General features: G+C 49.9%; 1 protein-coding gene across 5 annotated transcripts; it reads left to right on the plus strand.

Moving 5' to 3' along the window:
- The first annotated feature begins 6,012 nt into the window (after positions 1-6,012).
- On the plus strand, positions 6,013-7,062 carry SOX3 (SRY-box transcription factor 3). 5 transcript variants are annotated; one of them, XM_088151637.1, is made up of 2 exons: positions 6,013-6,085; positions 6,131-7,062. In XM_088151637.1, exons 1-2 carry the CDS (start codon positions 6,013-6,015, stop codon positions 7,060-7,062), a joined length of 1,005 nt encoding a protein of 334 aa, XP_088007763.1. The 5 variants fall into 5 exon arrangements, with proteins under 5 accessions (XP_088007763.1, XP_088007764.1, XP_088007765.1 ...); XM_088151638.1 differs by having other exon boundaries at positions 6,140-7,062; XM_088151639.1 differs by having other exon boundaries at positions 6,013-6,067; positions 6,128-7,062.
- Positions 7,063-13,571: the final 6,509 nt, after the last annotated feature.

Consider the following 13,571-nt stretch of genomic DNA (forward strand, 5'->3'; position numbering starts at 1 on the left):
TTTCATGGAGACAGGAAAGTAAGCGCTCAGTGTATCAGGCTGCTTTTAACAATCAAAAGTAAGTCAACTGATCTCAGGAGAGACAATGGAGACTGTGTCCGGGTGTAACATTTGCCAAAGCAAAAATTGGCAGCTTAGAAAAACACACTGGTTTCCACTTGTAGACCCACAGCAAGTAGCTAAATTGCATTTCCTCCAGATGATAAATACATTCTAGAGCACGTAAAGCCACGTGCTTGCCTAGAATTGAATCTCCATCACTAGGGTGGCCTTGGAGATCTCCCCCTGAAATGGGAAGGTGATTTCCTTCTCTTTCAATGGAATGCAGTTTCATTGACAAATTGTTCATTCTCCGGGACAATGCCTCCTCAATAAATACATAAATTTGATTTCTGTGCACCAAGCTGCTCTCAGGACACAAGAATGGGTCTGTCAGAATAACAAGGCAAGCTTTCTTAGCTTTCCTTTTCATGGTTTGCTAACCATGATTGACTGGGTTGACTCAACACACTGAACTATAAGCCATGATTTAGAAACTTAAGTTTCACCCAATAGGCTAAGCCACAAATAAATTATATCACATGTCTTCTCTATTGCAGCACCTGGAACAGCATCCCGCCCCCCGCAACCCAGAGATCCACATGGCTTTGACCCTGTTGGCCTTTCACAAGGCACAAAAGACCCGGTTCTTCCCCCAGGTTTTTGGGCCAGGAGATTTGTGAGTTCATCTAACGTACTGTGTTCCGGTTCTGTCCTGTTCTTGTTTCAACCCCTGTTCACCACCTAGAGGGATTATTGTGAGACGGATTGCTATATAAATGGTTCAAATAAATAAATAAATGGGGGGTGGGGGTTGTCGTTAGTTAAAAAGAAACAGTCATTAAGTTTCTCGGCATCTTCTGAGTGACGAAATCATGGAAGATTCCCTGCTCGTCTGTCATTACAGAATCTGTATTATGGTCCCTTTGGAGGTTGATGGCCTGTATACAATGTTGTCCAAGGACAAAAAGTTGTGAATGGAGAGGGATTTGATGGTGTCCCCTGTTTGCTGGAGTGGAGGATGGTAAATAATAGCATATTTTCACATCTTTGGAGCATTGAAGAACAGGGCTGAGCAACGCCCAGGCAGAGCTTTCGAGAATACATTGTTAATGTTATTCCCAGGTAAAAAACCTCCCATAGCTCATTATCCACTTTTGGTCAACTTGCACATCAGTGGACTAGTTCTCAGCCAGGACAATCCCTACACTGCTATCTTTCTAGCTGCAGGTATTTTGCTCCTAGCTGAGCGTTCATCACTCTCAGCCCTGAGTCTCCCCAGACACCGTGCCAAATGCTCCTTTGTCAAACTTGTTTAAGATTGCACCGAGTGTATCCCCATTGAAAAGAGGTGTCTTAGGAATGCTGTCTTTTGAAGTTCCCACTTTCACCTTATTTTAGCAGTCCTTTTCTTTGGAAGAGCCAATTTTTTTGGGGGGGGGGGAAGCCGTTAACCATCTAGTTTGGCTCAGCGAAGGAATCTCTGCCTTAAAATGCAGCTTGGGCTGAAAGGAGAAACTCCGTGGAAGTGCCTTGGTGGCGTGAAATTAGCAACTCGCGGTGTGCTCCGGGTTTGGTTTTCAGAGCATCCTCCCCACCAAAGGGGGGATTCTAGATTCTCCTTCTCCTGAGAGCCCTTGGCACATTCCACTTCGAAGAAAAGGCTGCTGTGTTCTGGGAGGCTGACTTCAGAGTAAGAGGGGTTCTGCTCTTACAGCCGTGGGTGCAACCGGCAGATAGGAACCAAGCAGATTGTGACTGAAGTCGGAGTTAACCTGGGTAGGCTGGGCCAAGGCACAGAGTCGGATTAAAACGGGCACCTGTGCTGGAGTGAATGTGTGCATGTTCCAGGGCATTTGAGGGAACTTCCAATCAACCAAGCAGAAAGCTGGATTCTTTTAGTTAACATTTGACCCGCTCCCCACTTCACACACACTCTTCTCTCTGCAGCCATAAAAGCATTAATATATACTGGAGGCGGAGGAAGTATTGTAGCATTCCTCTCATCTACAAAAAAAACCAAACCCTAGCTTTATTTCTTGCAATTCAGTTTAAAACAGAAAAAAAGACAGTTGCAGAAAAAATTCAAAAGCAAAAGGTTTCATGGAGTCAGAAAGCAAAGCAAATGTTCTGAACCTGTTTCAGACTGATTTGAAATGCAGAGCCTGAAGTTAAATAGACCGAAAAAATGTATTTAGAAGCCTATTTTTACACTGATGGCCAAAATGCTGAAATGCACTCTGCACGTGAGTAATAAACCTCCATCTGATATTAGTCTTATTAAACCCCGATCCTCTTAAGTAAAGTTAAATATGTACCTCTTATGTTTATTTTAAAGTAAACCTTGCCTCCAGGAAGGTGTCAGGCAGGTAACCTCCAGTGATGGTCTGTTGTCAACTTTCCAGCAACTGAGATGTAAACCAATGGTCAATGTTATTTATGGAAACATATTAAGCACCTGGTTCTGTAAACTTACTGTTTTAGCCAAAAGGAACAGAGAGACTGAGTAAGAAACAGGGCAGAGAATTTGAAATGCTCAGAAATTGTTTCCTTTTTCCCAGGAAATGAGAATCAGGGCCCTATTCTACCCGTGTCTTCTAGACTTTAGGAGAAGGTCCACTTTTTTGCAAATGATCTTTTTTGCAAATCTTGTAAGGAAACAGTTACCACCAGATCTGCTTTCAATAATATTTTAAGTATAAGTTGGGGGGTTCTTTTAAACTGAGTTAAAACAGAGTCTATACAAATTGAATAAAACAAACAAACCAATATAACTTCACACTTTTTATAGCAAAACTGTCAGTCCCTTTCTCCTCCCCCAGCCCTGTGCATTATGAGCTGTCTGCCAGACCAAAATCCAACCGGTCAGACTCCCTAATTCTGCGCCAGGAGTGGGAGTTGGGTTCAGGCATTGCCCTCATCCATCTTACATTATATGATCTGTCCGGCTATTTTATATTTTTATTATCTGTCTTAGATCACTATTTCTTATTAAAACATAGCTAGACGCTTATTAATTGATGACAACAGAGTTCCGTCCACCTTAATCAATTCACCAGAACTTCCTCCTTTCAAAGGTGGTGCCAAGAATCTCAGAGAGTCTAAGGGAGCTTACTCGGAAGTAAGTGTGCCTAGGATAGCCCCCCCCCCCCCAATCCTCTAGGAAGTGGATCAAAAGGATTTTTATTGGCAGGGAGATGGGCTGGTTTGTGCCTTGACCCACATCCTTGGGAGTCAGTCTTACATTGGAGTAGACAGACTTTGGATTGCACGCGCGCGCGCGCACACACACACACACCCCGTTCCAGCAGCATCCAAAGCTTCTCTATGGAACCTTTTGCAAGGTTACTCAGAAGTAGCCTCCCTTGCGTCCACAAGGGTTTACTCTGTGGTCAAAGAGTCCATGGGGAAGAAGACAAGGGTGAGGCTCCGGATCTTTCCCCTGCAAAGCTCCCAGATTCCAACCCCCAGGTGGGAAGGAGGGCGATGGGTGCTACTTTGGCATTTAATCCATTGATCCCACTTGGAGGCCAGTAAGTGTCCCCGCTGGAAAGTAGTGACACGTGTCCCTTTGCCACATTCCCACATGCTTCTTGGCCGGGACACACCAGCCAGTGCCCTCACAGGAGTCTCTCTGCTCCTTTCCGCTCCCCGTTCCTCCCCGGGATAACCCTTCTCTCTGCCCCCTTCCAAGGCTGTCCCGAGTAAACCACGAGGGGAAATCTGCAGCTACGATTCTATAAACTAATTTTTCGGTGAAGTTATAAAAATGGCCATAACTGTGAACGAATGAATCATTCATATGTCCTGTTTTGCTAGCCTCAACTGTTCCTCCCGCTTTCAATATTTCCCCTCCCCCCAGGTTATGAAGTGGAGGAGATCATGATAACATTCACTCAAGATGCTTAGTTTAATCTTGTCTTGTTAGAGAAATCATGCTGGCAAGGTTCACAGGACACGCTAAAGCGCGAACCGGGAAATGATGTGCGAATTCGACCCCCGAGATGCGGGGCTCCAGCCCTGCTGAAATGCTGAGCGGAGTTCCTCTGAAGTAAAAGGAACTTAATTCTGACCGGACTCAAATCGCCCCCGGAGAGGCTGAAGGCTGTTTGGAAGGGGCACAATTGAAAAGCTTTGCACCATACGCTCCCCCCGCGCCCCCCCCGGAGGGCCCGGGAGGAGACCCTGCGTCTTTAAGACTTGTGCGCTCCGCCTGAAATTCAGCGAGCTTCGCAGGTGTGGGGGGGAGAGATGGAGAAGAAGTGGGGAGGCCCCTTTGATTGACATCCCCCACAAAAGTTTCCTTTCTCTTTCGCTGAGAACCGCTGGGTGGTTGCCATGCAAACGGATTTCCCCCCTTAAAAAAAAACCCATCAACGCCTCCTCCCCTCCCCTTCCCCATCTTCATCCGCAGGCAGCCAAACTGGGGGGAAAATGGAAGCAGGGACATTCAGAAGGAAGACAGCGTGAGGGCGACGTGGGGGAGCAATGAACTCTGGCGTGCTTCGCTGAACACCCCCCCCCCCAGGCCCTCTGTTGCCTTCCAGAATGAAGCCCTTGGCTTCATTGATGCTTGCTTATTCCGGGGGGCGGGGGGGCCGCGAGCGGCCTTTTTCCCACGCGCTTTTGGGCAACCTGGCAGATCGGGGATTTTTTAAAGGAGGTTGGAAAGCCAGGCCGAGCCTTGGGTCGCTGTTCTGTCCCCTTCCTTACACACGCAAAGCTCTTCCCCGTGCTTCTAGAACTCCCTTACACACGTAACTCTGCCCCCACCGCCACCCACCCCCAAAAATCCGCCTTAACTCTTTGCTGTGCTGGGAAAGGAGAACGCGAGCGCTTTCTTCTCTTGCGTTACGTGTACACACACACACACTTTCCAGAGCGCTCCCCCCACCGCCAAAAGTTGCATCCCCGGACTTGAACGGAGTTTGCCGACTTCTCTGTCCTGGACGGGCTCTTCCGCAGCTGCGAAAATTGTAGGACCCTGGTTGTGGTTCTTGTTTGGAATAAAGGGTCCTTTTCTTTCTTTCTCTCCCCCCCCCTTCTCAAAAAAGCCTGGAAGTTGGAAAAGTGCGCGCACTTGGCTTCCCGATTTTAGTTTGGGGATTGCGCAGGAAGAAAGTTCGTGTCACTTTTAAAACTGGGGTGGGTGGGAGAGAAGCTCCTTTCCCCCCCCCCCCCGAGAATATTTGGTGTGCTCCGTTTAAAACTTTTTATTTTTTTTCCCTCCACCACCTCGTTCCCAAAGAAGTGTCCGAAGGGAAATTGTTTTGCAAGCGAAAAATGAGCCAATCAGGCTGGGAAAATGATTGTAGGTAGTAGGACGGTCATGCCCCCCACCCCGCCAAAAAAATCAATTCTCACAAATGAGTATTATTTTCCATTCTTTCTTCGAGCTCTAGGCCGCCTTTCGGTACACCCGAACGCTCGAGGAGGCTGGTATAAATACGCCCATGGACATAACGTACGCGTCCGTCCACGGGCACGCAGGACTCCCCCTGCAAACTGTGGGCAGAGGAGCAGCGCCCCCACCCCACCCGGGGCCCTCTGCTGCCCCTCTGCTTGCTTTTGGGGGGCCGTCGGAGGGCAGAAGGCGGCTTTCCTGAAAGTTGCAGGTTTGGCCTGGGGTGGGGGGAGCCTCCTCCTGCGTCAGGGGGGGCCTGCGCTTTGATTGGTCGCCACCTCCTCATTTATAGGCCGTCAATCAAACGGCACGGCGAGAAGGCCGTTGCTGGGCTGTGGGGGAGGGGGCGGCTGGCTGGCCGGAGTTTGAGCACCGTCGGAAGAGCCAGCGAGCGCCGCCGCCGCGGCCGGCCTTCCTTCCTTCCTTCTTTCCCCCCTTCCTTCCTTCCTTCCTTCGCCGCCGGGAATAGAGCCGGGAGCGGGGCGCCTCCAGCTTTTCCTCGGGGCTTTTCTCGTCGGCTCGCCTTCCCCCCGGCCGCCACGCTGGCGCATCTCCTGCCCGCCCCGGCGATGTACAGCTTGCTGGAGAACGAGCTCAAGCCGCCCCAGGCGAACCCCGGCGGAGGCGCCTCTGGGAACGGGGGTCCCGGCAGCGCCGGCAAAGGAGGAGGCGGAGGAGGAGCAGGAGGCGGGGGAGGAAGCGGCGGCGGCGGGGGCAGCGCGGCCGGCCCCGACCAGGACCGGGTCAAGCGGCCCATGAACGCCTTCATGGTCTGGTCGCGGGGCCAGCGGCGCAAGATGGCCCAGGAGAACCCCAAGATGCACAACTCGGAGATCTCGAAGCGGCTGGGCGCCGACTGGAAGCTGCTGAGCGACGCCGAGAAGCGCCCCTTCATCGACGAGGCCAAGCGGCTGCGCGCCGTCCACATGAAGGAATACCCGGATTACAAGTACCGGCCCCGTCGCAAGACCAAGACGCTGCTCAAGAAGGACAAGTACGCGCTGCCGGGCAACCTGCTGGCCCCCGGCGGCGGCCCCGGGGGCGGCGGCGGCGGCGGCGGGGCGGGCGGCGGCGGCGGCGGCGTGAGCAGCCCGGTGGGCGTCGGGCAGCGCCTGGACTCGTACGCGCACGTGAACGGCTGGCCCAACGGCGCCTATGCGGCCGCCTCGCTGATGCCTGAGCAGCTGGGCTACGGGCAGCACCCGGCCATGGGCAACGCGCAGCTGCAGTCCCTGCACCGCTACGACGTGAGCGGCCTCCAGTACAGCCCCATCATGTCGGGGGCGCAGCCCTACATGAGCGCCGCCGCCTCCACCTACAGCATGGCCGCCGCCGCCGCCGCCTACGGCCAGCAGCCGTCGAGCCACGGCATGAGCCTGGGGACTATGAGCTCGGTGGTCAAGGCCGAGCCCAGCTCGCCGCCGCCGGCCATCGCCTCGCACTCGCAGCGGGCCTGCCTGGGAGACCTGCGCGACATGATCAGCATGTACCTGCCGCCCGGCGGGGACGCGGCCGACCCGTCGAACCTGCAGGGCGGCCGCCTGCACGGCGTCCACCAGCACTACCAGAGCGCCGCCGGGGCGGCCGTCAACGGCACCGTCCCACTGACTCATATCTAGCCCAGGAGCCCTGCCCCGGAAAGTGCGCCCCGCCCGCCCGCGGGCGCCCCGTCGAGGCTCCGGCCGCGTCGCCGCGCGGTCCGGCTTCCCGCCTGCGCTGGAAGGCGCCGCCGCCGCCGCCGCCGCCGCCGCCGCCGCCGCTTTCTTCCTGGGCGATCCAGCCGTTGCTTTTTAATGTCTGCGGAGAGCGACCTTGCGCGAAGGAACTTTTCCTTCTCCGTCGTTTTTAACGAATGCGTAAAAGTGAATTACTTGTCTGCTAGAGCACAATTTACTGTTAAACTTTTTACAAAAGGCGCTGTGAAATTTCTCGTCCCCCTCCCTTCACCCCTGTTCCCTTCTTTTCCAGAACTCCACAGGAGGTTTTCTTGGGGGGCGGGCGGGGGGGAAGGATTATTTGGAGGAGAGCGAGATTGTCCAGCATTCTTTCTCTCGTTTATGGGGTTTTTGTTTTTGTTTTGTTTTTTTGGTTGTTTCCAGATCCCTGTGAAGAAAAAGGAAAAAAGCGAGATTTCTAAAGAGGGGAGGTCGGTTAACCTTCCTCGTGAAATGTTTACATGTTTTTATTTTATTGGGTGGAGTCGTCCGTTCCCTCCCCGTCTCTCCCTCCCTCCCCAAATAATCCCGTCTGGATTCTTAATTTTTTAAAAAAACATCTATAATAAAAAAATAATCTGTACGGCTTCTCTCGTTTTAATAACCGTGGTGATCCCCGGGCCAAGCAGGGGCTTCGGCTTAACTCGGAAGCAATGGCGGGGCCCAACGCGGAAGGCACGCTGTTCCCAGCGAGGGGTCTGTGGGGGGCTTTCCGCGGCTGGAGGGCAGGGCCTTTGTCCTTCTGGCTTACTTGTGAGTAAACGCGAGCCGGAGGAAGGTTGGGAGATCGGACGGCCGCCTCTGGGTGGCGCGATCATTGGAGCCGGGAGTGCGAATCCGAATTTGCAAGAGTTTGGAGAAAATCGGTGTATTTCAGATACATAATACGCATAGCCATTGCGGCGGGGGAAGAGATTTTATTTTCCCAGCAAGAAGAAAATATTTTCCCGAAAAGACGAGGCAGCGTTCCGACTTACCCGGTAACGCTTGTCATTTCTGTCATTTTTCTTTTTCGTCCCCCCCCCCCCGCTTCGTCTGGTGGGCGAGCGAAATCAATCGTTAGCTGGTTCTTTTATTTCGGTTCTGCCGTTGTAAGCTCGGAGAGCTTTGAAGAGACCCCCTCGCTTTTCCCCTTCTTCCCCTCCGAGAGGGAACTTGAAAAGAGACCAATAAATTTTACAACGGGCGCTGCAGAGGCGAGTGGATGGGTGGCCTTTATCTGACACCGCTCTGCCTCGGTTTAGAAATCCAAATCGGTGGGAAGGCTGGCTCGGCGCGGTTGGTCCAGCTCTGGAGTAAGTGGTTTGCGGATGGCATGGGAAAGGTAGTCTGTCCAGACCAAATGGTTCCACTGCAAAAGAAACCTGGTGGGGTTCACTCTGGTTCAGCTCTTCTGCTCTGGAGGGGTGGGATTGGGGTCCTGCTGTAACCTTGGCTCGATCCGTCCCTGTTTACTCTCGAACAAGACTGACCTGCGAGAAAGCTTACCGAAGCCTGTAGCCAAGAAAACCCCTGACCCGCGTTGGGCGAACTTCCTGGAGGGGCTACGTCGCCACAAATGGCTTGAGTAGGGGGCGGCTTCGGCTGAATCGGCTTGAGGATCCCTGCTCCCTCGCACCCCGGAGCCCACCAAGGCGAAGACTGCCACGTGCCCCCCTCCCCTAATTGGGAATAAACCTTATGGAATTCCGCCTCCAAGGTGCCAAGTTTCGCGCTCTAAACCGAGATTCGTCTTTGAAGGTCTGCCTCTTGGCTCTAACGGGCTGATGGATCGCTTGGTCGGCATGCCCCTTCAACTTGATAAATGCCCAGCAGGTTTGGAAATCAATTCGCCGGCGTTCCAGGTAAGCGGGGGCAGAGAGGGCGAGACGCCTCAGCTGTGCGCGAAATCCAGGATCGGCTTGGCATTGGCGGACCCGGCTGGGAGCGCTGCAGAGCGCGCGAAGCCCAAAAGACCCCCGTTCGGGTAGGCGCGATCCAGAAGGCCTGGTGCCCGGCCGGGTTGACCCCTTGTTGTCGGGAATTAGGATTCATCTATGTACTTTACCTATCCCGAGTAATTCTGACTTTTTCATCGCTCCAACATCACCTTTTTCCCCCCCTTCTCCCCCCAGTGATGCGCTGAGATCCTGCAGCAACCGATTTTCTGGGTACCTCGGAGAATTCTGGTATCACATGAGAGCTAGGGAGCAGACGCATTTTGAAAAGTCTAGTTTTTATTTCCCGTATTTGAATGAAACCCCCAGCAGTCTCACCGTGTCTCTAAAACCTTTATACTTAACAGTCTATACCCATTACTCTTGTTGCCTGCCCAAAACTGTTCTTTTGGAAACTAATTAAGCCAATTTCGGAATAAATCAATCTCCCCCCCCCTTCCTTTCTTAAAAGGACTGAGCCACAAAACTCTTTAGGATTCTGGGCGAGGCTGAATGCAAAAATCACTCCAGGATGTGCCTGGGGGTAGAAGGCAGTGTGGGGGGGTGGGGAGGGTTAGAACGATCCTTGCTTAAGTTTACTCGGGAGTAATTTCTAAGGAAAGTTGGGGAGAGCCTCTCTCGCTTTTGCTTACAGCCTCTGCTTCTTAAAAGCTGGAGGTGAGGTTCTCTACTTTGGAAGTAAATCTCTGGAGGATTTGTCTTGATTTGGATCAATCTCCATAACCCCCCACCCCCACCCCCACCCCCTCCAGATTTCCTCGGCTTCCCCTGTGGGAAGAGGATTTCACCTCTTTTTTTTTTCGGGCAGGAAAGACTAGATTTTGACACCATTCGTTGTGTTTCACTGCCCTCAACACACACACTTGTTGCTTTTGAAGCGGCTGATGCCTTTTCCAAAAACAGTGCCTACAGGATTTATTTTATTTTATTTTATTTATTTTATTTTATCCCGTTTGTCTTCCAAAATCCTGTTCTCCGCTCCAGGCATGACTTGAAAGGAAAGCTGGTTCCACAGGTGGAAAAACTGAATTCGGTTCTGAAATAATTCACCCCTGTGTGAGTCTGGCTGCAAAACCCTTAATTGTCGTCTATTTCAAATGGAGTGAGACAGTGGAAAGAACTCAAAATCATTCAGCCGATTCACTAGGGCTTCAAATCCACGTCTTTTTTCCTTTTCGTTTTTCTGGTTCGCTTTTGTGAAACGTATAGAAAGTTGTATAGAAAGTTGTTCTCGGCTCATTTCTTTAAAAATGAAAGCCCTTTTAAAATGAGAACTTTCTTTTTATATTCTTATGCGCTTGGAGCTGAAATCTCTTCCCTTCGCGGCCTGTATTTCCATAGTGTTTTCCGCAGAAAAGTAGATGGAGAAAGAGTGAAAATTGTGATCAAAATAAGTTTTTTTTTCCTTTTTGGGTGGTGGGGGGAAGAGAAGCCCCTTACTCTGCATTGCAAGATGGTTTTATTCGCTTTCCAATTCTTTCTGCTCTTTGTGGCCAGAGAGAAAGTCCGTTATATGTTTAACTTCCTCAAACTTTTCACTGACGTCTTTAAAAGAGTTCATACCTGGGCTGAGACATCTCTGTTTATTCTTGTTCCTGCTTCTGGTACTTTTTTCTCTTAAAAGCAAGCTAGAGAAGAGAGGTCCCAAGGCTGGGGTACGGAAAATGTAAGCTTGCCTACAGAAGTATGTTGGACTGAGTTCATGCAGGCTTCTCCATAAGACACGATCACAGCGACCAGCTTTTTCCAACCCAGATTTCTGAATGTTATTATCCTCTTACGCAGCGTGGCTGCAGGTCAAGATAGTTTGTCAACTGGTTCCTATGTGCCCCAGTGCAAGGCCTGAAGGTACTCCCTTGGGACGTCTAGTGTGCTCGGTAAGCCCAATGATTGGGATTCATAAAATCTCAGTTGATAACTCAGGGGCTCATGCAAATTTAGCCGGTGGTGGCTTATCCAACAAACTGCAGTTAAGCAAGCAATGGATCTGTGTAAAGGATAGACAGTCTGTGTCATCCAAGTAGGGGAGTATATCTAGCTGACTTGGCTGGTCCCCAAGAGCTAAGCAGGGTCAGTCTGCTTAGTGCTTGGAGGGGAGACCACCAAGAGATCTGAATGTGATAGGCTAGACTGGGAACTTGAAAAAAACTTCTTGGGGAAAACAGTGGAAAACCAAATCTGTATTGTTGCTAAGAAAACCACATGGATACGCCTGTGAAACCTCCAGGAGTCCATCTCACCTTGAAGAAGATTATTCCACATTTCAGACTGAGGGGGGGAAATGTTTCCGGATATTATTTCAAGGCCCTTCCCAATTGCCCTTCATTTTCCTGCCCAGCCCAGTACCAATCTCTGGCTGTTAAATGCGGCTTTCATCCTTTCTCTAAAGATCGGTGAACCTCAGCTGCTGTGAACAGACAGCGCCCTGAATCACAAGTGAGCCAGCCACACTGTGGGTTATTGTGTAAGGCTTGGCCCTCCTCTGGGGCCAGTGCCCCATCTGATGTTTTGTGTGTACCTAGAATGTTAGGTTACTTGAGGAAATCTAGTTCATTGTGGCTAAGCCCATCATAGGATCACAACCAGAAGACCCACCTGAACTTTTGCCCTGATCTCTATACTTTTGGATCGGGATTTACTCTTGAGTAACTCAGAGTTGGCCAGATTGAAGACTAACCCCTCCAAATTAAAAAAAAAAAAAAACCAGGCCCGGAACCTTGTTACTACTCATCCTTCCTCAACATCTGTTGGATTACAGCCCCCATCATCCTCTACCTAGCTTTAAATCAAATTGGGGGGGGATTGTGCCTCATCTTAGAGGAGAGGGTGGAATTCAGGGTTTTTCCTCCACCTAAGCCATCTCTACACAGAGGGTTTTAAAGATGGACTACATCTGCTGGACTACGTCTCCCATCCAGTCCAGCCAGTATAGAATGTGCTGTCTGGGGAGGATGGGAGTGCTAGTCCAAGGGATCCGGAAGGCTTGGGGAAAGATGACTAGAATAATGGGAGAGGGTCTTTCTTATTGCTTTTGGCGGTCCATCTACAATTTTTCCTAAACCTTATTTGGCCAGAGAACCAGGGAAACCCTCAAAACCAAAGTGTTGTGTGAACCCCGTAGGTTGTAAAACATGGGTTACAGCATGTAACGTACCCTGCCAATTATAGTTTATTGAATAAACATGGGTAGAGCAAAGCATGGATTAGCATATGGTTGGAAATATAATCAAGATGGGGGGCAGGCACTGTTATCTTTTCTTTTAGCCCAAGAGGAATGATGGTTTCAGGGATATTCCCTGGCCCAGTTTTGTTTTTCTCATCCCTATTAAAATTTGGGATTGAAGCTTTATTTCATCATCTTCAGGGGAGACAGAAGAGTCTCTGGAGCTACTGAAAAGCAAATTGGTGTTTTGACACCCTTGCCTTCTTTGCTCCAAGGGACAGTGTGGATATTCTCATTTTAACCAAAACAAAAAACAGGGAACTATTCCAGCTCAGCTCACAGGTTTTCAGACTCAGTTTTAAAGTTTTTTAGTGGCTGAAATTTTGTCAGGATGGAATAATTAATTGTGTGTGTGGAAGGAAATTCAATGGATCCACAGAGAGGCAACTGAATTTTCTGCTATGGAAGGAAATACTTCAGACTCCTCACAACTTATTCAGAATCACTTCTATCCTGTAATCATCTAAGTTTAATATAATCTTACTGACATAAGATGGAGAGACCTCTGCCCCACCTAGAGCCATTGTCCCCCCTCCTCCTCCTCTTCTTCTTCTCCTCTTCTCCTCCTCCTCCTCCTCCTTCAGAATAAACTACAGTTGGATGAATAAATATGACATGCTTGGCCATAAATCATGATATATAAACAACAGACTCCCAACACAAATCATTGTATTGGTGGGGAGGAAGTTGTTTTATCTTTAGGTCTTGATCCAACACATTTAGAAAGCTGGGGAAGATTCTCTTAAGCTCTTTTGGCTTCTGGGAAGAAGATAGTTATAATCCTAGATTGGCTTCTTCTGAACTAAGTTTGGCATCTGTACTTTTCAATCATAACAATAGTAATCACAGTATAATCAATGAATGTGTGTGTTCCTAACAGGGCAAGGAAATATCCTCATGAACTTAACTGTATGCTTTTACCACCGTATCAGATCAACATAAGGGTAAATGCTGCTAAAATCATTAGTAATATAATGATTGATAACAATTCAGGAGTAGCTGTGATAACCATATGGAGGGGAAAAGATCCTGTCTTTATTAGGCCAATTGAAAGGTTTACAAAATAGTTGTAAAGTTTTGAGTTTCTTCTGCCAAGATAGAAACTGAAGGGGGAGGGGGTTTTACAGATCTTTGAATCACATCTCTTGAGGGTTCCACACATGGATGAAGATCAGTCACCAGACCTACAAATTAGATCTTTGGGTAATAAGGTGGTTTGATTTGCCCAAAGTTTGCTGGAAAGGAAGTGATTG

The sequence above is a fragment of the Python bivittatus genome, unplaced genomic scaffold (assembly GCF_059951505.1).
Source record: "Python bivittatus isolate LINGU-HERP-01145 unplaced genomic scaffold, Pbiv_v1 ctg000670_np1212, whole genome shotgun sequence".
NCBI lineage: Eukaryota > Metazoa > Chordata > Lepidosauria > Squamata > Pythonidae > Python > Python bivittatus.

What these genes read in the sequence shown, in the direction of transcription:
- SOX3 (XM_015891453.3), top strand. Translation starts at nt 6,013, where the DNA reads ATGTACAGCTTGCTGGAGAACGAGCTCAAGCCGCCCCAGGCGAACCCC.